This window comes from Manacus candei, unplaced genomic scaffold (genome assembly GCF_025592945.1).
Source record: "Manacus candei isolate 608988 ecotype Guabito, Panama unplaced genomic scaffold, ASM2559294v1 h1tg000025l, whole genome shotgun sequence".
In the NCBI taxonomy this organism is placed as follows: domain Eukaryota; kingdom Metazoa; phylum Chordata; class Aves; order Passeriformes; family Pipridae; genus Manacus; species Manacus candei.
The window spans coordinates 11,266,727-11,293,881 of record NW_026138073.1 but is presented as its reverse complement, the minus strand read 5'-3'; the positions used below and the strand labels follow the sequence as shown (position 1 = coordinate 11,293,881).

Below are 27,155 nucleotides of genomic sequence, written 5' to 3'. Positions count from 1 at the left end.
AGGTTCTTCCTGGAGCCTCAAATTAACTGGAAGTGCTTCATGTCTGTTGTTTTTTTAATACATCTCTTTCTCTTTCCCAGCACTGCGCAGTGCAATAATGTAATGGGGAAATTACCCCGCTAGTTAAAAATTACTGCCAGTGCGACATCCAGCCATAGATCTATTTTAGAACCAGGGTAAAACTCCATCGATTATTCTGTGCCGCAACTGCGGCCCATAAAAGGATTGGAAAGGTGTGTTTGTCACATTGCCATAGCGAGGTGGGGAGATGCTGCCTTGCTGGGGAGGGGGGGATATTCCCTGTTACCCTCCCCTGGAGAGCTGGCTTGGACAGGACTTTGTAGGGGACAAACTGAGAGCTGGGAGGGGGAGCAACCTATGAGGAGATGTGGGGAGGCAGGGTTGGGCTCTGGGGGTGATGCTGGGTGCTACTGAGCAAGGGACACAGCAGGGCAGGTGTGCCACATGGCCCTGTACTACAGGTGTCAGGGGCTTGACCTCCTCTGATGTTTGGAGTAGGAACAAACATGGATCTGGGCAACGAGATACCCTTGCACAAAGGGCAGACAGAGGCTTTAGGGGTCTCTGGATTCCCCAGCATACAATGGTACCAAGTGTGGGGGTGATGGGGAGCAGAGTCTGTGCAGGGGTGGTAGCAAAGGATGCTGTGAAGTCAGGTGAGTACTAGGACCATTCTGGGTTGTGACAAAGGCTCTTCAGTCCTGTGCAGGGATGTACAGGGGGTTTTTGGCTGTGCTGTGGGCTCCCAAGAATTAGCCTGGCCCTGCAAGCCCGGTCACCACATCCCTGGGGAGAGGGTGGCCCCTTAGCTCACTGCTATGCAGGACTCATCTCTCTCTGGTTGCTCAGGGGTCTCTTTCTTAATTAAATACATTTGTTTTGTAAAACTGCCTAAAAATAATCCGGGGCTGGTGCATGCAGGAGGCTGGCAGTGAATCAAAGGCGCCGCTCTAATTAAACGGGCCGGTTTGTTTGTGAGCCGCATACATTTCCATGCTAATCAGCTGCACACCGGGATCCTGCTTTCCCGACCCGTATCCTCCTGATTGGGAACTGTGCAAATGCTGGCAACAATTTATTGCAGAAGAGGGACGAGGTGGCTGGGATGCTGGAGTGGCTGCTGCGGGGGTGCAAGGCTGTACTGGGCCGTGGGAGTGGGTGCAATGACCAGGGCAGGGCTGTGGGGTACACTTGGGGGGTTCTTCAAAGCAATGGATATGCCCCTCTGCTGTGGGAGGATCCTGAGTCCTGCAGATGGAGGTGCTGGACCAGGTCCCTGTGTGTGCCAGCAGCAGCACGTAGCTGATCTTGGGCAGAGTTTGTGCTGTCTCTCTGGGCACGATGCTTCACTGCCTGTTACTGGGCTTTTTGCAGAATGTGCTGCTGGCATGATTCCCATCCCATCCCATCCCATAGGAGCAGACCAGACCCCCTGAGCCGTTTCTCTGGCACTGCCTCCCTTGAGGCTGCCCTGTGCCAGGGGACAGCCCTAATCTGGGGGTATCACAATCGATGGCATGAGCAGGAAGTATCTGTGGCTTGCAGGGGTGGCAATCAGGTTATGTCAAGTAGCAGAGCTGAGTGCAGAGCACACACCCCTGTGTGGTGTGTGCCTCCAGCCCCGTGGTGCCTCCTGATGTGGTTATCGCTGGTACAGCCAGGAACTGGTGTACTTAGGAAGAGCTTTAACGTAATTGTGAGCCATAAGGGGATTAAATCCTTCGCTGTGTTCCTGCTCAGGGAACAAAGGCTCTTTCTGAACCTCTATTGACCCCAAACTTCCTTGAGACCCTCTTGACTTCCCCGGTCACGAGCCCAAGTGTTTTCCCTGATGGATGGGGAGATGCAAGCCCTGCCTGCGTGCGCTGCAGCGTCCTGCCTGTGATGTGCAAGCTGCTTTTGGCACTGCTGTGGCAAAATGAGGTTTGATGCTTTGCTGCAAGCTGGGGGCTCATCTGCTCCATGCTACAAGTTGGAGGGGCTTTGGGGCTGAGCAGCAGTGGGGGAACAGGGCAGCATGTAGAAGGGTGCAGCGTGAGAACCAGGGACTGTGGCCTCGCTCCCTGGAGGGAGATGAATGCCATCAGCATGAATGTGATGCAAATGCACCAGACAAATGCAGTAAAGGGAAGAAGACATTGCAGTTTGCTCTTCAGGAAAGGGTCGGGACATTTGCAGAACGGCAGGGGCGTGGCATGGCCACGCTGGTGTGGGACAGCAGGCAGCATCCCTAGTGGGGCACGTTCCATATCCCACATCCTGGGTGGGGGCTGAGGTGCCTGTGGGATCATGCTCACCCCTCCTTGCTCTTCCCACAGATCCTGGTGGACTTGCCAGCTGAGAGGAAGCACCAAGCTCTGCAGTACGAGAATGTTGTGGCCCATGAGGGCAGCTCCATCCTGCGAGACCTGGTGCTGAGCCCTGACCGCCAGCACATCTACGCCATGACTGAGAAACAGGTAAGAGCCCCCTCTGCTCTCCTGACTTAGCAACTCACACTGCAGCTCCAGCCTGCAGTCCTGTGTGCTGGGAAGCCTTTTGGGCAGCTCCCTGGTGGGGTCTGTCCTTTACTTCCTGGCACTGGGGATGCCTAGAGACCCTGGGACAGCTCCTTCCTGCTCCTGTCTGCAGGGACTGGGGATCCCAGGGACAGCTCCTCCCTGCTCCTCTCTGCAGAAACACTGTCCCAAGGCATTAATTGTTAGCAGCAGCTGCTTGAAATTCCCACGGTCCCTGGGGACAAGGGTTTCCTGACCCTTCCCTTTCTGCAAGGCCATAAACCTCCTTCCTGTTCTGGCCATCCCCTCCTGAGCAAGAGTTTTATAGGCTAGCAGGAGATCCTTGCTCTGAACGACCTTTTCTCCTCTGGAGCAGTTGCTTTTGCATGACAGGGCAGAGGGGACATGGGCTGGTGCAAACCCAGACCCCTGGTATGCACCCCTTGGTCCCTGCCTCTGCTTGTGCTGAGCCTACTGGAGGTACAGACCTAATCTGGATCTGGTGCTGCCATCCTGGCAGCACGATCTGGGCTCATGATAGGAAGTTTTGGTTGTCTTTGTGGGCATTTGCTTGATTCACGACCTGTGGGAGAGCTGCTGGTGTGAGTTCATCTGTTGGTGGGATGCATTGGAGGGGATGATGCAGGTTCATGCCACTATGGTGGCACCATGTGGTGCCAGTGGGGACACATGCCATGCCTGGTGGGGTGACACAAGGTGGCTGTGCTGGGACATGATGTGCCTGTGCCTCGCAGCACCTCAGCTCCTCTGCCTAACCAGAGGTGTGTGCAGAGTGGGACTGCCAGGAGAGCTCAGAGTGTAACAGCTTCCTGGCTGCTAGCCTGGGGGCTTGGGAGGGGGAAGGATGCTGGAGCAGGGACATGGGTTTGTCTAGACAGCCCTGTGGGGACAGCAGAACCCTTTCCTCATTCGTTCCAGTGCCTATGTCTGGTTTCTGCTCTCCTGCTGGAAGCATGTGGCTTTCCAGATGGGGCAGAAACTGCATTTTGGCTCCTCCATGCCACTGTCCTGGGCTGTGTTTCCATCGCTGGTTGTGTGTCTGTCCCAGGGCTGACTCAGCTAAGCCACCCCTCTGCGGGGGAGATGGTGGAGAAGTGGATGCCGAGGGGGCAGTTATTCTGACCTAGACTGGGGGTCTTGACCTGGACTGGGAATCTCCCCCAGGGGCCACCACAATTGCTGGGAGCTGGCACTTGTCTGTGTAGGGTCTGCCTGAAAGGGACCCGCTGCCAATGCCCTTGTCACCATGAAGGAATGCCAGGGACAAACAAAAGGGAACACTACAGATATCCTCATCTGTATGCACCCCAGGGGGACTGACTGGTCGGCTATCTCAGTCCTGTAGACATCACGCTGAGCCTGTGTCCTGCTGGGCTGTGAGGAGGGAGAACACCCCAGGTTTAGCCTTCAGGAGAGAAGTTTGCAGATTTTAATTAACGAGTGAGTCCTGCCCCGTGGGAGCAGTGGGGAAACTGAGGCACAAGTGTGGTGAGCACGGGCAGCTGCTCGGTGCTGCCGGCTCCTCGCAGCAGGCGAACAGGCAGCTCCCTGCACCCCCTCCCTGTCACCCCTCTTCTCCTCCCCTCTCCTTAATAAAGCCCACTCTCTTCCCTACTACGCTTGGTGTTATCAGAGTGCTGGTGGAAAGTAATTAAATGAACAGTTGTAACAGAGCTCGAAGGGCTTGGAGAATGAGGGGATTTTAATCAAATCTGGAGGAGCAATTAATAAAGAACTGGTAACCCTTTCGGAGCAGGGCTGCAGCAGCCGTGGGGTGCCCGGCTGGCACTGGGAGCCGGTGTGGGGCTGAGCCTGCACAGCCCACTCCCAAACCCTGCAAAGATGCAACGATGAAAGGAACTTAGTTGGGGTAAAAGCATCTCTGGGGTGGATGTGTTGCCTACAAATGTGCTGCCTGGGCCTGGGAGAGGAGGGGGCGATTGTGAGGGGCTCAACCTGCTCGCTGCTCCTGCCTCCTGCTAATGGGCCAGGGTGAGTCTGTGCTGGGTCTGTCTATGGTATCAAGGTGTGGGCACAGCAGAGAAACACTCAGCCTGTCCCCCTTCACTCTGTGCCTGTCCCCTGCAGGTGACGCGTGTGCCAGTGGAGAGCTGTGAGCAGTATGAGAGCTGCGAGCTGTGCCTGGGCTCCCGGGACCCCCACTGTGGCTGGTGCGTCCTCCACAACATGTAAGTACCACAGGATTGTCCCTGGGGCCATGCCAGCAACCTACAGTTGGTAAAATGTGTCCGTCCCCACTGATGGTCTCTTTGGGGACATCCCCCCCAAGCTTTGTCCCCAAAATGTGGAGGGGTGGAGTGGTCCAAGGGACCTGTCATCCCCTCCCGCAGTGCCCAGGCTGTGCTTATGAGCATCCATGCATGGTGAAGCTGCTGACAGGGCCTACTAATCCTGCCTATGGGCTCCTGGGTTCGACATCCTTGTGCCAGTGAGAAAAACTGAATATAAAACACCCCCAGAAGTCCCATGGGAGAGCAGAGCTCCAATATGGGCCTCGGGCACCCAAGATCCCTACCTTGACATCATCTCTGTGTCGAACAGTCTGTGTGCTGTGGTGTCAGCCCAAAGCCATGCAGGACCCCCTGGGGGATTCTGCTCCTCACCGTTTTGCTTTCATGCCCCTGCAGATGCTCACGCAAGGACCGGTGCGAGCGGGCGGACGAGCCCCAGCGCTTCGCCTCCGACCTGCGGCAGTGCGTCCAGCTCACCGTGCAGCCCAAGAACATCTCGGTCACCATGTCAGAGGTCCCGGTAAGACACCTCTGCTCCCCTCAGATTACGCCCCCCAGACACCTCCTGGCCCTCTGGAGGCATCGGGCTGGGGAGACGACAATTAAAAATAACTAATGACTATGTGACAAGGAGGGAGAAAGGGGAAGAGAGGTCTGAGACAAATAAAACATAGCGAAGTGCAGGGCATTGGTGAGGGCTGGCCATTGGTTCCGTATTGATGGAGATAATAAACCAGTTGATGATTATTCAGAAAAGACACAACTGAGCAATAAATATTTCTGCATAATACAAGCACAACCATCAGAAATGCCATTCGTGGCCAGCGATCTGTCTAGTTCAATAGCCTGTCTCTGACCCTCGCCTGAGGTAGATATTTTGGGATGAGGCTTTGATGCACAAGTTGCTGCTCTTTCTCTGTGCAGACAGAAAGGATGATGGACTTTGCTGAAGTGTTTTCCAGGCCATTAGCACCATGAAGAGAACAAGAAACAGCATATACTAGCAATAAACTGCCAGGTCTGGGTATCCAGCACTCAGGAATCCTAAAAAAGTTGGCCAAGGAGTTCTATGGCCTGTGGATATTTGTAATAATATGACTTTGTAATAAATAATTGAATATTGAGAAAAGCCCCAGAAACATAAAAGGTGCTTATTTTTTTTCTCAGATGCAGAAAGGGCGAAATGGTCAGAGACTGTTTAGTTGGACTTTAGATTTAGAAAAACTAAAGAAAAAGAGCAGGTTCAGGATACACCTGAAAAAGATTTAAGGATGGGAATATAATTTATGCCAGTCAACATGGTTTTATGTCTGACAAACCACATTTTACTCTTTGATGAATTTATGACTTGAATTAGAAGAGGGACTGCAGGGATGTCATGTCTTTAGGCTCCTACAAGGCATTTGACTCAGTACAACACAACGTTCTGATTAAAAATTAGCATTATACAATATTGATAAAGCACGTGTTAAGTGGATTAAGAACTGGCTCCGTGACAGATCTCAAAAACTCCTCATCAGAGGGGAATTGTCACTGGATGGAAACAGTTTGGAAATCACTTCTGCAGGGGTAAATGTTCTTTAGTAATGTGGAGAATAAATGCGATATAGCTGCAGATGGGACCTTCTGGAATGATGGCACTGGAAGGTGGAACGAGTGAGAGTTCCTTCAGAGCGGTTGGGTTTGAGTGTGGCTGGTTTAGCAGAGAAGCTGGGGTTTGATATTGCCAAGTCTAAAGTTAAACATGGCTGAAGATGTCCTGGAAAGTGGTGCTGGGGCTGAGCCCTTTCCAGATGTTCTGGAAAGTGGTGCCGGGGCTGAGCCCTTTCCAGATGTTCTGGAAAGCGGTGCTGGGGCTGTGCCATCACTGTGCGGCTCTCGGTGCTCCTTGGGTAGAGCCGGGAGCTGGGCAGTGTTTTCACCCCTGGGGTAATTATCTTCCTGCTGATGGCAGGATGCTGTATGGAGGTCTGGGGTGGTTGACATAGGGATGCTGTGCTTGGGCTGGAGTCCAGCTTTCAACGGGAGAGACTGAAAACCTCCCGTAAACATCATGTAAATGAGTTGAAGGCTGGAGAAAATGCCTTGCAGTGAGAGACTTCCAGAGCTCAATCTGCTTAGCTTATCAAAAAGAAGATTAAGAGGTGACTTGATTACAGAGTATAAGTGCCTTTACAAGGAGCAAATATCAGGGACTAAAGGGCTTTTTAATCTATCAAGGAAAAGCATAACAAGAACTAATGGCTAGAAGCTGTGAAAAATTCAAATCAGAAATAAGGCAAGCGTTTTGTAAAGTGAGAACTGCTGACCCTGGGGATGACTTTGTGAAGGAAGAGGTGGATTCCTCCCCTCCTCGACTCTCCCAGAGTGGGTGCCTTTCTGTGAAACACACTTCAGCCTTGACACTGCTCTTGGTTTCTGTAGAGAGGTGAGGTGTAATGGCTTGTGGTATGGCAAGGGCCGAGGATGGAGGCTGTGAGTCATTCCATCTCTTAACCCATTTAAATCCATGCTCCTTTCTTGAGCAGGGAGATACATGGATGGGGCTGTCTTGCAAAAGCCCAGAGCAGGTCTCCCCGCCACGTGTGGTGGCAGAGTAGGGATTGCACCCCATGTCTTTTCTGTTTGCTGGACTTACACAAAGAGGAGTTTTTTTGCAAATTTTCTGTGTTGATGCTCTTGCCACTCCTCCCCAGCTGGTCCTGCAGGCCTGGAACGTCCCAGACCTCTCGGCAGGAGTCAACTGTTCCTTTGAAGACTTCACTGAATCTGAGAGCCGCATTGAGGATGGGAAGATCTACTGCAGCTCTCCCTCTGCCAAGGACGTCATCCCCATCACCAGGGGCCGCGGTGAGCTTGTGCCCTGGGGTGGGAAAAAGCCTGAGACAAACCTTGTCCCATGTGCTGCCCCACAGGCAGATGTGGGAGAGCACAGTCCTCTGGTGACAGCAATCTCAGTCTTGAGATCTGGGCCTGAGCTGGGTTCTCAGGGTGTAGGAGGGTGTAGGTGCTGCCTGTGGCTGGTCGTTGGTCTCCTCCAAGCCATGGACACAGCTACTTGGGCACAGCCTACGGCAGGGGAGTTGGAACTAGGTGATTCTTAAGGTCCCTTCTAATCCAAACCATTTTATGATTCTACTTGTTGACCACTCCTGGGCACCCTGGCCCTATTTCCACCTGTGGACCATTCCTGGGCAGATGTGTTTGTAGGTGGCCATGGGCTCTGGGAAATTCTCCTGACCCCAGGACTGTTAAACCCCCCTTCAGTACCACCAGTACAACCCAAGGCACCAGTCTCCATGCCAGCAGGTTATGTTCAGCTGTAGGGGCTCAGAGCTGTACTTGGGCTCTCCTGGCCTGTTTGGTGTCTGAGTGGGGGTGGGTGAACGCTCTCTTTTTATTGCCACATTTGGGTCATTTTGTTAGTTAACTGCATGAAGTGGGGATGCCCAGCTCTCTCCAGCACATCACAAGCCTTGAGCTGAAGGCTGGGCCATGGAGTGTATCCTTTCTGATGCCTTTTTCTGCCTGGGTCTCTCAAAGGGGACAAGCGAGTGGTGAAGCTCTACCTGAAATCCAAAGAGACGGGGAAGAAATTTGCCTCTGTGGATTTTGTTTTCTACAACTGCAGTGTTCATCAATCGTAAGTGGCCTGGACTTTGTGGGAGGGCTCTGGGAACAGATTGTTGGGATGGTGTGAGACTGGGAGAGAGTTCTCAGCTTTCCAGGTGCTAATGTTGCAATAGGAAAGGGCAGTTGAGTACAGTGGTGTTTACAGTGAGAAACCTCCTCCTTTTGCCTGTGTAAACTGGGATGGTGACCAGAGTACCCACAGCTGGTTTGGGTGTGTGGGAACGTGTAGCATCAGGGCAGAACCTCACATCGAAACAGGACTTTGGGTTTGGCAAAATTTTGGAAGAAAAAGGAAGTTTACTGCATTGCAGACTGTAGCAATCAATCCATGTGACTGAAAATGCCAAGGGTCTTGTTATTCCTGGAAACAGTTAATAGGAGGGACTTGGCAATGCAAAAAGAAAAGCCTGTATTTTCCTGCCTCGGTACCTGCTTCCCAGGCTTGCTGGAGAGGGAGCTGGAAAGTTACAGCAACATGGGATGGAACATGCTGCATGTCCTGGGGCATTTACCCAAGAATTTCCTGACTGGAAGTAATTGTGAATTTTCTTTCTTGTCAGGCTGCTGTGAAATCTACTCCTGTAAGGGTTTTTAGACAGCTTGAGATATGTGTTTGATAAAATAGAGGAGGTGTGGACTATTGATGTACTGTCTAAGCAGGGTGTCTAAACTCTCAAACCTCAACTCCTGGTGAGGAATTGCCAGCACTGTGCTTGAGCTGAGCTGTGGGACTGGAGTTGATGCTGGGGTGTGTTTGGGCAAAGAATTTGGAGCTCAAGAATGCAAGTGATTTCATTACTCTGCCAGGAACCTCCCATGGATGGTGACACTCCAGCTGATCAGTAATTATAGATAAGCAAATGCCTTTTGGAAGTCTTTTTGCAAAGTGTTAAGTCTGGCTCAGGGACTCTGCTGGAATTTGCTCCTCCAAAGCCTGTTTGGAGTTCCACCTTGATCAGGGAAAAGCAGGTGAGATGCAGGCACCCTGGTTGGTCATCCGGAGTGAGCTCTGGGAGGGATGTGTCAGAGGAGGGCCCCTGCAAAGCTCCTGCATCACAGGGATTCTTGCCCTCCCGCTCTTTGCTCTTTGCTCCTGGGAGCCCTGTGCTGGCGAGGGAGGAGAGAGTTTGCAAACTTGACTTTCTGCCTCACCTTGACTCCGAGATGAGCTTTGTCTCCCTTCACGTCCTGTGGTTTCAATAACATTAGCTCAGCTTTGGCTCAGGCTGCATGTCATTATTTTGCAAATCAAAAACTAGATATGACTTTTATTTTTCTAAATGAAAGAAAGATGACTTTTAAGTACAAATGGCATCAGATTTGGTCCAATCAGCACTCCGGTGGGAAGAGGTGGAGAGGGAATTGGCATTTTATTTTATGTGCCTGACACAGAGGGGGAAAAAACCCCTATCCCCCCCCCCCAAACAAACCTACAACAAAGAGCCCTGACTGATTTATTACTGCGTTGATGTTTAATTTTGGATGCATTATTTAAAAAGGCTAATTATGGATGCATTAATATTTATGGGCTCCAGTTGGAGCTGATAGAAAAGTCCATGTTCTAGGCTGGTGAACATTATTATTATTTTTTTTTATGTCAAGAGTTTTAGTTTGGAGGTAGTTTTAACTATGTGACCTGCAGTCGAATCATAGCCAAAGAGCATGACAATACCTCCTGGGATGATGCAATACTTTTAAATACCATTTGCAGACAGGCGTCTTTAATGGATCTCTCTGGAGTTAATAGCCTTTCAGATCCAGGTTTCATATTTTGTGGAGGAAAATCTATACATCAGCCTGATAAATTCTGTATTAGGAACAATATGGTTTTCCATGAGGCTAATGTCTTTCCTGTGGAGATCTCTGATCACTGTGCATTACGTTTTCTTTTTGTATTTGGGCAGTTTTGCTTAGGTTGGAAGCCAGAGTTCTGCATGTCAAATCATTTCTCAGCTGAGGGTGAAATGTTTAGGTGAGATTTTTCAGATGGTTGTGGAGAGATGGGAGGATTATAAGGCAGTTCTTTGCTGATGTCAGCTGGGGTAGCTCCAGGGAAGCCAACGCAGCTCCACCGTGTGCGCTGGAGAGAGTCTGACCCTTCTTATTTTCAGCAGACATCTGGAAAGGCATCAGCAAAACGCGCTGCTGAAACCCTTTTGCAGGCTGTGGGGCTGGTCCTGCTGCTGTGTGAGCATCCTGGCTCTCGTTTCCCATCACCTTGCAAAACTGTTCTTCCCATGCATTTCCAAGGACTCCTTGAACCCACCTGGTCCAGGGAGGGGTTGCAGAAGGGAAAATGCTTCTGATCCCTTCTCCTGCGGTAAAGGAGGGTCCAGAGTGGGTTGTGCTGCCTGTATGTTTGGCTGTGATGATCTGGGCTGAGGGGGGTGCCTTCCAGTTAGAGCTCCATAGCTGTCCTGTCTGCTATAGCAGGGCTAAATAGTGTCACCTGTGTGGGACTGTGCCCTTCACAGACTGGCACCACTGATTCATGGGGTACTTTGTGCAGAGTCTCTGGGAGCCCTGGTCTGAGACTTGTACCCTCTCTGGGGCTCCATTCCTTTCCAGCAGAGTCACCTTGGAAGCTTCTGGGGATCCCAACTTTGTGTACCACACCCCAGCAGACTCAGGGCTCCCGTGGGGCTCAGGCAGGTGTTACCAGGCAGTGGCATCTTTTGGGCATCTTGCTCCTAAAGGTTTGTGCATCCCCTCCTAAAGCAGGGGATGCTTCTGGCTGAGCTGTGGGAAATGAACTGAATGGGGGAGTAGAAACTAAGAGTTCAATGCAGAGAAATGGGGCCCTTGCAAAGGGGGACGTGGGTGGCTGAGGGTTGCTGCCAGCCCATGGCAGGAGAGCAGGGCTGCCCATGCAGGCTCCCCTGCATCTCCTGGAGACAGGCTCTGGTTCCTGCAGTGGAAGGCATGATGAAAAATGCCATGGCAGGGACCAGGATGGATTCCCTGGGGGGTTTCTGATGGGACACAGATCAGGAGTAGGCATTTAAAGGCCACTCAGCACCTTTGATTGTCTTAATGAATCAGCCAGTCCAGCGCCTGCTCGGGCAGATGTTGAGGTTGTCTTTGTCAGTGTTAAACTCCCTCTTCAAAGCATTTGTGGGGAAATGAGTTCCCTTTCAAGATAAAGATGTAACACCAGGCTCCCTGCCTGCCTCTGGCAGTGCCCGCTCTTGCTGGTGGGCTGGGTGAGCGGGGAATCCTCACTGAAAGCCAGTGAGCAATTCCAGGGAATACTAAGATGTATTTCTTCTCACTATTTCCATGTTTCCTTGCTGGATTTCTTCTCTGGAAACTGTTTCATAAATCCTGTTGTGGTTTGGCTTTTCGGAGAGTGCGGCTGTGGGAAGGGAGCTGGCAAGTGGAGTTGGATGGGGAAGAAGATGAGAGCCTTTGGTACTTCCTTCAATTTTGTGGGCAGGTTTTGCAGTGCTGCTGTTTTTTCAAGCACCAGCATGCCCAGTGCATCACCAGACTCGACTCCCTGCCAGCATGTCCAGCCATTGCAACGTGGAAGCAAAAATCCAGGTGGTGGCACCAGGAAAGGAGAAAAATCACAGGTCAGCAGGTCTGACTGAGGGGATCAGCTGAGAGGGGATCTGAGCATCCTGGAAACCTGTGTTGGTGTCTCCAATCTGGGAGGTTGTCATGGTGCTACCAGCCCTGTGGTTGTGCCTTGCTGCAGTGGGAGCTGTGACAGTCGGGTCCCATTGTCTGTGAGGTGATGAATTTCTGCAAGAATGGAGCAGGGGCAGACATGCCAAATGGCTTTAACTCCTCCAGGCCCAAGTTACACTACTGTGGCTCTATCCCACAGGTCAGGCTTTCCCAATAAGCCTCCATTAAGTAAATGGGATTTTAATGTGTGTCCCAAGGGCTGGGAGCAGCGGGGCTGTGCCAGTAAGGTGGGGCTGGGCTGCTCTGGTGGCCAAGGCACCCGCTGGCACCCGTGGGATGATGCCAGTCCTCGTGCCACTGGGCTCCTCGCTGCAGCCTTTCCGTCTGCCCGCACATGGCCTGGCTGCTTCTCTGCTGGCCCAGTGCTGCTCGTTTCCAGATGCTTACAGATGCTTTCCTTTCAAAGGCATGGACAGATGGCTGCAAGCAGTTGAGTGAGTGTATCTGGGTTTGCATGGCTGAGCTGCATGGTGGTAACAGATCCCTGTGTATTCCTGGGCCGGGGCAGGTGGAAAATCTGTAGGATGGCCCCAGAGACAGCTTGGGATAACCTGGTTTATGTCATGTTTCTTGTGAATGAGGAGGGCTGGTACAACCTGATGTTGTGTTTCAGTGAGGGGAGGAAGCTGAGGATGTTTCAAGGGAATTACCTTTAAACCCAGAGCATGATTCTGCATCCTTCAGCATGATGGTGGATGACCCGGACCATCCTGTGGTGGGTCAGCATGTCCAGCTATTACCCTGTGAGTAAGGACTTTGGCAAAACCCAGCAGCAATGGAATAGCATTGGACTTGTGTCAAAAGGACAGAAATTGATTGAGATGGGCAGAGATGGAAGGAGGCAAGAGCTGACCTTCCACCCCATGCCTGTCCTGGCTTTGGGTCTGGGTACCTGTCAGAAAGCTGCCTGTAGGTCCGTGTAGGGGCTGGGGGGGACACTGACAGTCTGGTCCCACAGCTCTTCAGGATTTCCCCTCTTCCTGGGGCAGAGAGATGGATATGAAGCCCAAAGCACTGCAGTTCAGCCCCTCAGCCCTGACAGCTGCTGCTCCAGATGCAGGCTATGCCGGAGCTGAGTATTCACTAAGGAAGCATCTTCCTGCCAAGAGGAGGTCTGAGCAGCAGTCAGGGGGCTCACAGGCGGCTGTGCTGTGCCTGCACAGATGCTGTTTTCATCAACACGGTGTTTATACTTCCCTTTTTTTAATGGGCCTCCCCTGCTCTGCTCTTGGTGCCGTTCAACTTGCCCCTGTCCCTCCTCCCTGCCCTTTGCTCCCCATTCTTCCTTCAGGAATGCGCTGCTCCATGGAAATAGCCTCAATCTCTGTGTGTATGTATGTGTGTGCAATGCTTGCACCTCCTGTCCCTCTCATGTTTGCTGCTCAGGCCTATCTCACTCCTGTGGATGCTGTTTTTGTTTTCTGCCCTCACTGTTCAGTGTGGTGAAGAGCTCTAGGCTCCTTCGGGCATGTGGCACGCCTGGGGCTGGGAGAGCAGGAAGGAGACTAAATGAAGAGCCTGGACCCAGCACTTCTGGCTCCCCGTGCTTCCCATCAGCTACAGCTTTGCTTCAGGTCAGGCACAGAGACAGGCAGCTGTGACCTCTCTGTGGTGGCCAGAGGTGGCTTCTGCAGAGCTGCCCGCACACCCAGCAAGGAGTCGGTCCTCGAGGCCACCCCTGGGTCTGGACTCAACCTGTAGCAGTGCTTGTGGCCCTGGAGAGGCTTCTTTGCTGTCATTCTGCTCTCTCTGCACCTCTGCTTTTCTGCAGCTGTGTCGGGTGTTCCCTAGCAGGCCTAACCAAGTTTGGGATCAGTTAGGGAAGTGGAGGGAGCAGTGTTGGGAGGTGTTGACCCAGCTGTGTAGTGAGTTGTGGGCAAGCATGGAGGCATGGTGATGCTCTGGCTTTGTCCCTGATGCACTCAGAGGTGGGCAGAGCTGCCCTGATGCCTGCAGGGATGCCTGCTTTGGCAGGGGGAGGTTGCAGGCCAGCAGTGAGCCTGGACTTGTTTTGGGATGAGGCACTTGGCACAGAGTGATCCTGAAATGCTGCTCTGAGTCTGGTGCCACTCCTCTTGCACGAGGACATCAGGAGGCAAGGGGGGCATTGCTGGTGGGTCTGACCTCCTTCTCCCTGCCTTACCTGGGCTTCATCTCCACCTGGCACCTGGCCGGGCTGGGGAGGAGGCACATGGGGAGCAAGCTGTGGGTCCATGTCTGTGCTGAACCCCCACCATCAGTTTTCTTCCTGGCTGGGCTTCTTGCTCTCCTGGCACGCTTCAAGGAGGGGAGCACTTCAACACATGAAGGAGAGCCTCCCTCTAATTATCAGGAGTGATGAAAACCTCTTAGGCAAGAAGTGATGAGGGAAGAGTGCCTGACCGTGGGAAGGAGAGAGACGGCACAGATGGCATCGCGCTGCCGAGCAACCTGCTCCTGTGCCGGGAACAGACAGCAGTGGCACACGGACACACCGGGGATATGGACACTGAGGATACAGCCCCAACCACACTGCCAGCCTGACCAGCAGCTGGGGGTCCCTGCCTCAGCTCCTGCCCTGGGTTTTCAGGGAGCTGGGGTGGTCAAATAGCCATGCAGGAATGAGGCAAGCTGGAAACAGGGTTCCACCGTGTTACTGGCACACCTGTGTGCTGACTTACTCACCACTTTGTCCAGTCTTTGGCTGGGGGTGGGAGCTGACCCAGACAGGCTCTAAACGCAGCAGGGATGCTGCGGATCAAGATGTGTGTGGTGAGTGCTCTCATGGTGGCATTTGATGTCCTTATGGCTAATGGAGAACCTCAGCAGAAGGGAGAGTGTGAAAACCATCTAAGGGGATGCGGCTTTAGGAATGGCTCAGTTAAGTTAGAAGCAACTGGGTGGGCTGAAGTAGGAAGGGGGAGCCATGCACCTCGGGCTGTATATGGAGGATAACCTGAGATCCCTTGGCAAGCAGAGACCAGAAGGCCAGCTGGGACCTGTAGTAGTTAAATGGCAAAGGAGACTCTCAGGTGAGAAGAGTCCTGAACTAGCCAAGATTTGGCTTTGGCCCTGAAGAACTGCAAAGTGGAACTGCAGCTGTTGGGGCTGAGCTCCCTGGGGCAGGGCTGCATCGGGAGCTTCACCCAGCTTTGAGACGGCTTGTGAGGTGGTGGAAAGGGGACTATGATGTTTTTTGTAGACCCCAGAAGAGCTGGTGACTGGAAAATCTCTCCTTTTGCTGTGGGGGGAGGGGGAGGCAATTAGGCTTGGTAGTTATGCCCCAGCATGTGGCTTGTGACTGCTTGTACCATGCTTCTCTCATACATGACCTCTTTGTGGCTGCACTACTCCCATGAGGATTAACCTGTGCGTTCCCTGTCCTGCTCCTTCACATCCTGGATTTGCCTGTCCACTGGTTGTGCTTGAGCCCTTAGCAGGAAGACAGGAGCTGTCCTTCGGCTTTGTTTGTGTTCCCCACACCCCCATTCTCTGCACCTCCCTCCATCAAAGCAACCAGAGATAGGGGGCTGTGGCTCTGCTTTTAAGTTGAATCTCTGCAGCTGAAATAAAATTGCATATATTTGCATAAGGAGCATCTCAATTAGCATATTTGTGGGTAAAGCTAAAAGGGCTGTTCATTTGGAAGTGAAAATGTGAGCGAAACATGGAAATGACTTCCAACCCCCTTTGCAAGCAGCTTAATTAAATATTTCCTTAGTGTGTGCACATGGATTTGGGAAGCTCTTGCTGTATATGTAATGGTGTGTGAAACCCCAGGGCGAGCTGGAAGCCTTGGGTGTGTGTTTGCACTTTGGGCTGCCCTCACCCTGTGGCTCCCTCATGTGCTGTCCCCACACCTCCAAAGTGACAAGTCTGCTGGAGGGTGAGGGATTCAGTGTGCCAGGCTCTGCCACCAAAGATCTCTTGTCCAAGAAGATTGTCTTTCTGCCGCCTCACAGGGTGATGCTGTGTTTTCCTGTCATTTCCCAGGGGTAGAGGCAGAGAGGTAGCTGTGATTTAAGAGCAGGATTGGGCTGGGCAGGGCTGCCTGCCTCCTGCCAGAGCTGTGTTCAGAGAAAGAGCCTGTCTTTGTTTAAATATAATTGCTTTGGGCCTGATCCTTTTGATGCTTGGATCAGTGAGCGCAGGTATCAGCCTTCTAAGGAGAAAACTAGTACTGCTGCTTTTTTCCCTTTTCTTTTTTTTTTTTTCTTTTTTAAAGCCAGGCTGATTATTTTTACTGCCTTTTAGCTTATGCCTCAGCAGCTCTCCTGTCTCCTCCTCGGGAGAGCAGCTTGGGCTGCATGGACATGCCTGATGCAGACCTGCCCTGTGAAGGCTTGTGCACTAAATGTGGGATGTTGCTGCAATCCCCCCCCTCCCCCAGGACAGCTCAGCCCCTTCCCTCCTCACAGGGGTGAGAACCCCGAAAGCCACCATCCAGCTGTGGGGGTCCACAGGATCCCCTGTGCCTGCCAACAGGGATGCCTTGTGTGCTGAGAGGGTGTGCATTTGGAGAGGATAGCGAGGGGATGTTGGGTTGCTGCTCCTGTGAATGGTTCCACAAGGAAGGGACTCTTTGTGTCCCCTCCTGCGCTGGGGAGAGGCATCGGGTGCCTGGGCTGGTTTCTTTGGTAAGAGGAATGTAGAGCAGAGCATGGGCGTCCTGACATCCCTGGGTCCACGAGGGCATCCCCCAGAAGAAACAGGGAGAAAGGAGCAAGAGCCTGCACAAAGAGCTTGGAGAGGAGGCTGGGGAGAGAGACGGAAGCGTCTGGGGCTGGAGGGAGGGGGTGGGAGCGCATAGACACACGCGTGCACGGCTGTGGAGGGCTGGGGATGAGGGGGCTGAGGGAGGGGGTCACACACAACCTATTGTGAGCAGCTGAAAGGCCCTACAGTCCCGAAATGTTAATCTGACCCAACCTTTCGCTAGTTATAATTCTCCTCTCAATGAGCGTGCATTAATCTGGCCCTTTCTCCCCTGTTCCCCTGCAGTGCAGAGCCCTTGTTCTGCTGCCTGTTGCTAAAATCGCCTTTCAGTGAACCCAAATAAAGCTCCCAAAGTCTGGAGCTTGGCCCCTGCGAGAGTGGGGTGGGCAGGGTCAGTCTGCCAAACGGAGGAGGGAGTCTGGCCACTCCGGCTGGGACACAAACCCTGTGGTGTCAGAAAGGCTGTTTCCCCCCCTTACCATGGGCAAAACCTGGGGATTCAGAGTGTGTGGCACCTCCCTTCCCAACCTGCTGGTGCACGACCCTTGCCCCATGGATCAAGGGTCCTTTCCACCCAGGGATACGGGGTCCTGCTGAAGCATCCCAAGAAGTGCCCCTGTGGACTCTGCCTCGATGCTGCCCTGACACTGCCCACTTCTCTCTCTCTGCAGCTGCCTGTCCTGTGTGAACGGCTCCTTCCCCTGCCACTGGTGCAAGTACCGCCACATCTGCACTCACAACGCTGCCGACTGCTCTTTCCTGGAGGGACGTGTCAAGTTCTCCGAGGTAAGGCAACATCAGACTGCTCCCCTCTCCTGTCCCGGTCTTGTTGTGGCTCCTTGGGGGGCCACAGGACAGACCACTTTGGAAACCATTCCTACTGCCTCGCCTGGGGTGCTGGGAATTGCCTGAGAAGCAGTGAGGGGGAAATGGGAAATGCTGCTGGGACTATGTGCTGGTAGAGAGAAGCTGTGTGGCTGAGGAGAGGCAGCTTGGGAAGTTGGGTGCAGCCGGGAGCACTTTAGGGTGAATGAAAGAAAAAACAAAGGCAGAGACGCCAAAGCATTTTCCTTTGATGTTTGTGAAGGGAGCAAGCTTGAACTGTCATTGCAGAACGACTTGTTTTTGGAGAGTGAAGGTTGAAGTCTGTAAAACAAACCGTTTTGCTGCACCTCACACCTTCTTCGTCTCAACTGCTTTGCTAAAGAGCATGTTCTTTTGTGGGGGTTCATCCTGTGCAGCATCCATGCCACCCACTGGGGAAACCTGTCACTGGCAGTGTGCTTGCAGGACGTTCTGGTGTCCCCAGCCTGTGGGAGCATCGCTGGCTGCTTGGATTGGGTTTGGAGGTCTAGCAAGCCACTGCTGGCTCTACAGTAAATCCTGATTTGGGTCCTGAAGGGAGAGTTATGGGAAGGAGAGTTTCTCCTCTGTCCTTATTCTGGAAGGAGGCTCTGGTTGAACTTACCTGGGTTTTCCATTGCCTGTGTGTGGGCCCAGTGGGAAGGGTCCTGCTGCCTGAGGGGGGATTCACTAGCATGACAAGATTGGAAAAAGCTGCTTTCTCCTAGTTTATGCCCTGAAGAAATCTAGTGAGGATCTGCCCATCCCAGGCATCCAGAAGCCTGCTCTGAGGTCACACTTCCAGGCAGCCCTGGCATTGCTTCTGCAAACACAACACGTGGTGTCCAGACCACTGGAGCACAGTGACTCTCGTCTGCCCATTCACCTCATTGAGGTGGCTGCTGGTCTCTGCCCTTCTCTGCCAGGCAAACCCAAAAGCCTCTAGCTGTACCCACAGCTCTGTTGTCTTTGGGACATTCACAGCTCTCCCACAGACCAGCTGCTCAGAAACTTGTGTCACTCCTGAGCAGGGTGTCCTCCAGCAGACCTTTTGGCCACACTGGGACCTGGAGCAGTGCCTGGCTTGAGGTTTGGAGTGCCTGGCTCAGCCTGTTTGCACGTTGGTGTGGCCTCAGCAATTCCCAGCAGGGATGGTGAGATACCCTCAGACCAGCCGCTGCTGTGGGCTCTGTGACCGGGCTGAGGTGAGACATCTCGTCCCCATCCCTGGCCATCCCGGTCCCCAGCAGGGTGGTGTGGTGGGTGGGGGGGCTCAGTGCCAGCCCATGGCACCACTGGACAAGTTAATGGTAGACATCCAGCCCCATCCTCTCTGCAGAAGGGTTATTTTAAGCAGGATTTGGTCTGTCTGCATTGGCTGGAGTGTGGTGGGCACTGCTCAGGAGATAGAGGAACAGAGGGTAACAACAGAGCTCATCTCTGTCTCTGCTACTTCCCACGGGTGGTTCACCACGGTTTCCTGGGTAGGAAAGTGGCTGTTTTGTAGGAAAACACAGAGTGACCCATGGCACTCTGTCCTGGACATGCCGGGGATGTTTGTGGGGATTTAGGGGGGTGGCACAGCTGGAATGGGTTGTGGGTAGGAGCCACCACTCATGTAAATGTGCCTGGGAATGATGATAGCAGGAAGGATGTCCCTGCCCTCTGGCTGTGGTGGCTTTAAAGCCTGGGCTCTGGAGATTGCCCTCCTCTTTGGCTTTGCTGTGGGGCTTGCAGTGCTGGGGAAGGGGTGATGAAGCAGCACAGGCTGCTGTTCCCTTTTTCCAACTGGGGGTGCATGGTGGTGACCATAGGATGGTCAGTGATGGACACTGGAGTGTCCCATTCCAAAAAGCAGCTCTCCTGTGACAGCCCCTGCTGATGCAGAGCTGCTGTGGAGGGTGAAAGGCTCCTGGACTGCAGGAACCAAGTGTGTCAGTTCAACTTAAGCAGGTTCAGCTTGTGTTTATTCTTCATTCCCCACCAGTGGGAATGGCTGAGGACTTTGTGAGGGAACCTCAAAGCCAGGGGCAGGCCCAGTCCCAGACTGCCTTCATCTCATCTTTGCTGATGGGACAGCCTTGCAGCTGGAGCTGAGACCTGCCAGAGAAACCCAAACCACAGCCTTTGCAGTGTGACTCTAAAACTCTTACCTCTCCAGACGAACCTGGACACCCATATCATGTTCTTATCCAGCTAGAAAAATGGTTTTAATGGAGAAAATCCAAGTTGTGCAATGTTTGGGAGTTTTTGTGTGTTGGGGTCTTGCTTTTTGAGAAGCTCATCCCATCCCTTCATAGCTCCCTGCTCCTGGGACTGGGCTAGGAGGGGCTGTTTTTGGCAGGATGCAGAGCTCTGTGGGCTGTGCAGAGTGTTCCCAAGGGATGGAAGTACTGGGCAATGCTGGAATAAGTTGTGTCAGTGGTTGGACTTGTAGGGGAAATGAGTTGTCCCTGTGCCCCCACCCCTCTGGGCACCGTGGGCGCCCACCAGCACCAGGTGCTTCCTGTTTGGGCGCGGGATGACATTTTTGCTGGATGAGACACTTCTGCTGGCAGATGTGGAGCATGTGACATCACGGGGGGATTCAGCTCAAACCACGAGTCAGCAGAACGAGCCCACCTGCCTGCGTGGGGAGAGGGACACACGTGCCTACTCTGCTCCTTGGGCACCAGCCCTACAAACAGCCGTGGTGAGCCCAGCAGGGGGGGCATGGACTTACCCACCACTTACTCACCACCCCAGCTGGGTTGGCGGCAATAATTACTGAAAAATTAGGTGGGGGTGTGTGAGAATGAGCCAGGAGCTAATCCTTGCTGAGTGTGTGCGTGCACTGCAGGGAAGGCGTGTGCCACTCGAGGGGTCCCACTGCAGCATGGAGGGGGATCAAGCAGGTGGGGGCTGCTCCCTCCAACAGCACTTCTGAGCTGGGAGCTGGTGGGGAACAACTGTCTTGCAGCGGTGAGGCCACTCCATGGAAATGGCAACGGGCATGAGGTGTCTTCCTGCTATGAGTCTTGAGCTGATTTTGAAAGGGGGGGCAACTGAAGCCCTCCTTTGCAGAGGGGCAGCCATGACATGGAGCAGAGAGGTGGCAGAGCAGCACTGAGGGTCCCCAGACTGTCCCAGACCCGTTGCTATCTCTGGGTTGGAGCTGACATCACTGTTCCTCTCTGCTTTCATTTTGTTTAGTATGTTTTGGGGGTAAATAATTTCTTCCCTTTAAAAATTGTGCTTTTGGGGAATACAGTCCTGTGAAGAACAGGAAACCAGAGAGTAAAACTAGTTGGGTTTTTCTGTTAATATTTGCTAAATGAAACAATTTTGTTCTTGTTTCTCTGCATCGTTTGAAAGTTAATTAATCATACTGGCTGAGATAAAGCCTGGTGCTGTACAAGGTCTGGCCTGGCTTGCTGCAGGGTGGCAGGAGGCAGCTGGGCAGCCTTGGTCACACGTGGCTGCTGGTGGCCTTGGGGTGAGAGCTGCCCTTGCAGCTGTGCTGTGGCCATCAGCAGCCTTGCGGGAGCAGCGGGGTGGCTGTGTCCACCCTGTGTCTGTTTTCAAAGCAGCTTGTTTCAGCACATGTTATTCCTTCTTGATGTTATTTCAAGCCAACACTCCCAGGAGTATCTGCTGTAGGTGCGAGACCTCTGCCCAGCTCGGCAAAGCCAGTGCGGGATTGCATCAGGCTGTTGTTGCAGAAGTGTCACCCACGGGGGCTGCAGAGCTGTTTTGCTGCCTGAGCTCATTTATTTTTGCTCTCTCCTGCTCCCCTGTGCTTTGCACACTGGAGTCACCAGCTCCCCTGGAGCAGGTGGGAGCCTGTGGCTATTACAAGTAGAGTGCTTTGCCCTCCCAGTGTCTCCTTCCCCAGGGAGTGCAGGGGGCTGGCAGGGTGGTGCCTTGCTCTCTCCAGCTTGGACTCACCAGCTTTCCCTGGCCAGAGGCACTGTTTACTGGGCAGCCTGCAGATGGGCTGGTTGGGGTGGCATTGCTTTGAGCTGGTCCTGTCTGCTTCAAGCTTTTCTGTCCACTTGTGAAGGAAGGGGGATGGAGGCTGTAAGGGAAAGAGGAAGACCAAGAGTGTAGCTTGACAGTGCATAGCCCGGTGGGCATTAAGTCTGAGACGTACTGACTGCAATGACACAATAAAGTCCATCTCATTACCAGTCAGCCCAGACATGTGTTGCTGTTGTGGTGCCAGGTTACAGGTTCCATAGATGATTCCTCTCCCTACCTCCCACCTAAATCAACTGATGCTGTGGAAAACACTACTGCCCTGCCACCAGATTCCTCTGTGCTCTTCTGTCTCCAGAGCTGTGGGCAGAGCAGCCATGAGATGCTGGTTTGGGTCCTGGCACATGAGTGTTTACTCAAGCATGTGCCCAGCCTGCCAGCCAAGGAGAGGGTCACAGGATGCTGGGGGGAGGCTGCACAGTGTTCCCATCTCATCAACTGCCTCTTGTTTCCTTTGCAGGACTGCCCACAGATCCTACCTTCCACCCAGATCTACATCCCTGTGGGTGTGGTGAAACCCATCACCCTGACAGCCAAAAACCTGCCCCAGCCGCAGTCTGGCCAGCGCAACTACGAGTGCATCTTCCACATCCCTGGCAGCACCACTCGTGTCACTGCCCTGCGCTTCAACAGCACCAGCATCCAGTGCCAGAACACCTCGGTGAGTGCGTGCTTTGCCTTGGCGTGGGCCTTGTCTGTGGGGCTGCTCCTTCCCGCCTGCCCCGGGACCACCCCGGCTCGTTGCATGGCCAGGTTTGCTCTCCCATGGGCAGGTAACGGGGGGTTCTGGTGCTGTGGTGTTGAGGTAGGCTCTCTGCCACTTCACCCAGGTGCACGGGGAGGTTGCTTGGGGTTTTTCTGGATAGGATCAATGCTGGGGCCACCAGGTTTTAGGAGCACTTCCAAGAAAATTGGCTTTGCAAAGCTGAAGAAAGTTGTCTGGACTGGAGCCAGCTGGCCCAGATGTGCCAGAGCCTTGCCTCCTCCTTCTCTCTGCCTGCTCTTGCTTCCCCCTGACACCAAGCCATCCCACTTTACAGGTGGGATCGATCTAACTCCTCTGTGTCCTGCTGCACACAAGGAGCCCCTTACATGCAGCTGTGCTGGCCAGCCCTGCAAGTGCTTCCCCTCCTCCCCTGCAGCTCCTGTCTATCCTTGACTCCATCCCTGATTCTGACCAGCAGCTGCCTCATTCCCATCTGCCTGCCTGCCTGCCCATGCTCTCTGCATCACTCCCTGTCTCTGTGTCCTTGCTCCCTGCAGCCCTGTCACTTCAGCTCTCTCCTGCAGGCATCTCTGCCTGCTCTGCCCTCTCTGGGTGCTTTATCCCTAAGTGGGAGGGTGTTTTGCAGCCCTGGGTGAGCTGTGTGTGTACCTCTTGCTGTGCACCAGGCCCACAAGCAAACCACCCTGGGTGTTAATAGCCCCCACTGGGAGCCAGCATTGCTCAGCTCCTTGGCTGCCTGCTGGGCTCTGCACAGACCTGCCCTCATCCACATGGAGCTGCCCCCTCCCTTCTCTCTCCCATTTAATCCTTTTAAAATTTGTTTTTCATCTCCCATACTGTGAAAGCTCATTTATAGCCTAACACCAGCGCCGATCCCTGCTCCCTTTGGTGGCACGAGTGACATTTAGAGGCCATTGAAGATGAGCACTGGCTCCCTCCCTCTGCCGGTGATCCCAGGGCTGTGGAGCCTTTGGGCAGGAGAAGCATCCTGAGTTATTGCCTCCTGCCCTGGCCAGCAGTGCCGAGGGATGCCATGCTGGCAGTGCTGAGGGATGCCATGCTGGCAGTGCTGAGGGATGCCGTGCTGGCAGTGCCAGGGGGATGCCGTGCTGCTGGGGCTCTTTCTTGGTAATAGGCAGTTTGTGAAGAGCAGAAATGCTCCCGGTCCTGAGCTGCTGGCTGGAAATGTTGGTGGCTCTGTGCTTGGCCTGAAGGTGGGTGCAGGCAGCAGGACAAGGCCCAGGCCCCAGGGAGCAGCAGGACCAGAGCGGAATCTGCAGGGCTGTGCTGTGAGAAGCCATTAACCAGGTGGCTTAAGCAAAGATTTGTCTTCTTGCTGCTGCATTCAGGGAAGAAAAGAAGGCAGATGGACCTGTCAGGGCTGTTGCTCTGTGGTGTTGTGACCCTCACTGGGGCTTTGTCATGCAGGTCTGCTCCCAGCCCCAGTCTTTGCTTGTCACCTGCACGGCTTGTTCTTAGTACTTCAAAGGGAATATGATGGATGTGTGTGCAAAGAGACACCACAGTGGTGGAAGTCCCTTCACCAGGGTCTCGTTGCTGCTGGTAGCCAAGCTTGGCTGCTCTGTCTCCATTGCAGGCATGTGGGAGGCTTCTTGGGGGTCAGCTGAACCACTCTTGTCCCAGCAGAAGGCTGCTTTGTGAACTTTCTTTGCTGTCTGAGGGCTATTCTGTGATGTGTCCGTGCCTGGCCCCGCTGCTGGAGCGCCTGTGTCTGGAAACAGGCTGGAGGAACCAATGCCCTGTTCCAGAGTGTGGAAGAAGTGTGGTGTCTCTGTTCCCAGGAGAGAGCCCAGCCTGCAGGAACCGTCAGCTGGGCACAGAGCTGCATCAGCACCAAGGATCCAAAACCTCAGATGCCTTGTGCACATGGGGGAAGTGGATGTTGGCTCACAGACCTCCATTTCTTGCAGTGATTTGCTGGTCCCCACCTTTGCAGGGACAGCTCGTGAGCCCCTGCCTGGCCAGAGCCCCTTGGCCAGCCCAACCTTCTGCCAGGTCTCCTCTGTCTGGAGCTGGCAGGTCCCTTCTGCCCAATTATGGAGTGTGTGGTTTGGCTCAGTTAATTCCAAGGCAGTTTGGGACGTGTGTGCTGCAGGATGCTCCCTATAGGGAAGTGCTATGGCTGTACAGTGCTGGCAGCAACAGCCTGATGGCTCCTGTGGGCAGAGGTGCCTGCACCAGAGAGGAGCCTTTACATAACAGACATGGAGCTTGGCAAGGGGCTCTGAGTGATTTGAGCTCATTTTTCCCCAGTAAATCTCAATTTGCCAGACATGAGGGAGAGAGAGAAGCAAAACCCACTGCCTGTGGTGGGTTTCCCAAGGGGTGCCATGGCTGCCAGGACTGGTGTCATGAGCTATATACGGCCTCTGTAACTCTTCTCCAAAGGGATGGGACAGCTTGAGGTGTGCCTGCCCACCCTGTGGTCCTCACGCAGAGCTGAGGTAACCAGCACCTTATCCTGGGCTGACAGTGGTGGATGTTTGACCTGAAAATTGTCAGGGGTGCCCTGAAAACAGCACAAATTGCCAGAAGAGCATGTGTGAGGTGTTGTGAGGTGTGTCGGAGTGGCAGCAGCTCTGTGGGGCTGCAGTCCTGGGCAGGAGACGTGGTGTTCAGGCGCAGGGTGTCTTCACAGACGCAAGAGGAGAGTTTTGGTGTGAAAGAAGCCACCTTGCTTTCAGGGTCTGCTCGCCTGCTTTAACATTTGAGGGCATCGAGCCAGGCTGCGTTATGGTGTGGGGGACTCAGATTCACACTTCTGTGGTGTTTGTCTCCTTCGCGCCTTTTACAGCCCATCTGGCTGGTTGAAAGCGCTTCAGGCTCCTGTGCTGTCACCCACCCATGACCTGCTGGCTTCTTCCATTGCAGTTCATCCTTTGGGTTAGGATTTTGGGTCATGCCTGGTGTGGAGGACACTGGCAAGTGGAGAAATAGGAAAAAAAAGACATCTTCCCAGCCAGAAAGTGAAGAATGGATGTCCTCTCCTCTGAAAGGCATTTAAGCACACATTGTTTCCAGGAGTTTAGTGAGATTTAAACAAGAGGTTAATTACTCTGTGGAATTAGGGATGCTTTCCTGAGTCACTGGTGAATGGTAGGGATAATAAGTCAAGCCCCTTAAAACTCTTTGTTGTTTAGTTTTAGTGCTTGTCAAACTCCAATGACTTGTTTGCAGTTTGAAGAAAGGACATCTGTTAAATATGCAGCAGTCCATTCATTAGAGTTTGAGTGTCAACTATAAACATTGTTTGGAACACCCAATAGATCTTTGGCAAACTCAGGGGAGACCAGTTCTGGTGTCCCCCAGCATCGCAGGGCAAAAATCAAGCCAAAGGAACCTTTTCTGCCTCCTCACTTTGGCCTCTTTCTGCTCTTCAAAAGGAAAGCAATCCTAAAGGTTTGCCACATATATTGTCAAGATGCAAAGAGGAAAGACAAGCCTGTCTAAGAAAATGAAGGTTTTTGCCAATAAACTATTTTTTTGCTAATTGGTTACTTTTAATCTTCTGGAAGCAGACTTCTCCAGGCTTGTTTTTTGCAGCAGAGGATGGAAAAATGGTCACCTGTCTTAACACGTGCAGGTAATGCCACTGAATTTCATTTCCCAAACATCCCTGCCTTTGACTGTTCTTTCTCATCTACCATCCCTCAGCAGGGCTGATCCTCCTGATTGCTGCAGAAATGAAACAATTTTGCTGTTGAAAAGTGCCACAATCCTGAATCTGCACTACTGCTTGTAACATTGGACTTGATCTGATTTAGTCCTGGCCTTGGCAAAATAGCTACAGGTGTTTCTTGCTGCCAAGGGTTTGGCTTTTTCTTTCCATAACGTTCCTCATAAGGCTGAAATACCCCCCGATTTGCTCTTTTCCTTTAAATATATAAATAGGAAGAACCCCTGATCTCCTTTCCATGAGCTTGTTGTCTCAGTACTTTAAATTAAACCTCATGCCTCAGTATTTTCCCTTTCCTTTTAACCAAAGCCTCACGTGGCGAGAAGCAGCTGTGTCACCTCCCTGGCTCCCTTTTGGCTCCTTTCTTGCCCATACCCCTGGGAACGGAGAGCCCACCCTACCCACCTATTTCTGCTGTGGCTGTGGAGGTTGCTGCTCACCAGCCAGAATCGGGTCAGGATGTTCTCCTGGAGTTGTTTGTTCCAGTGATGAAGTGTGGGTGCAGAGCAAGCTGGGCTGATGAGGTGGGCACACAAGTGGGAACCAGCGTGGGTGCTGAAGCCCAGCCCCAGGTATGAATGCTGGGGAGGGAGTTAAGACCTGGTAAATTTATGTTTTCTGAGTATTTTTTTTGTTGCTGTGGAGCCTGAGTGTTGCTCTGACATATTCCCAGGGTCTCAGGTTCTCACACCCTGCTGGATTTCAGGAAGGAGGAATCCAGGTGAGGAAGCTTGTGTGTGATGGGGGAGGAAAGGAGGAGATCCATGTGAAAAGAGCAAGAGGAGATCCAGAATCAGAGGCTGAGTGTTACTGTCAAGTTGCACCGTTGTGTGGATGACGGTATACTCGGCCAAGGGTGTATTTATAGAGGAACATAAATCATACACACATGCCCTGTTCTGAGCACTGCACACCTCCGGTATATGTATCTCTAATTAACCAGCCATGGAGAGGGAAACAGGATTGGAACTCGCAGCCCCAGCTCCGTTCGCCGACAAAGCCGTGCTCTCCGTCCTAGCGGTGCCTACATTTATCTTTCCTGCAGCAGTGTTTAAAGT

General features: G+C 53.0%; 1 protein-coding gene across 1 annotated transcript in view; it reads left to right on the top strand.

The window, feature by feature from the left end:
* PLXNA1 (plexin A1) overlaps positions 1-27,155 on the top strand; it is a 119,586-nt gene that overhangs the window by 48,373 nt on the left and 44,058 nt on the right. Inside the window, exons 4-10 of the mRNA XM_051788910.1 lie at positions 2,340-2,480; positions 4,629-4,729; positions 5,189-5,312; positions 7,489-7,642; positions 8,336-8,435; positions 17,485-17,599; positions 22,134-22,334. Coding sequence (XP_051644870.1) covers positions 2,340-2,480; positions 4,629-4,729; positions 5,189-5,312; positions 7,489-7,642; positions 8,336-8,435; positions 17,485-17,599; positions 22,134-22,334 — 936 coding nt within the window. The remainder of the gene's footprint in view (positions 1-2,339; positions 2,481-4,628; positions 4,730-5,188; positions 5,313-7,488; positions 7,643-8,335; positions 8,436-17,484; positions 17,600-22,133; positions 22,335-27,155) is intronic.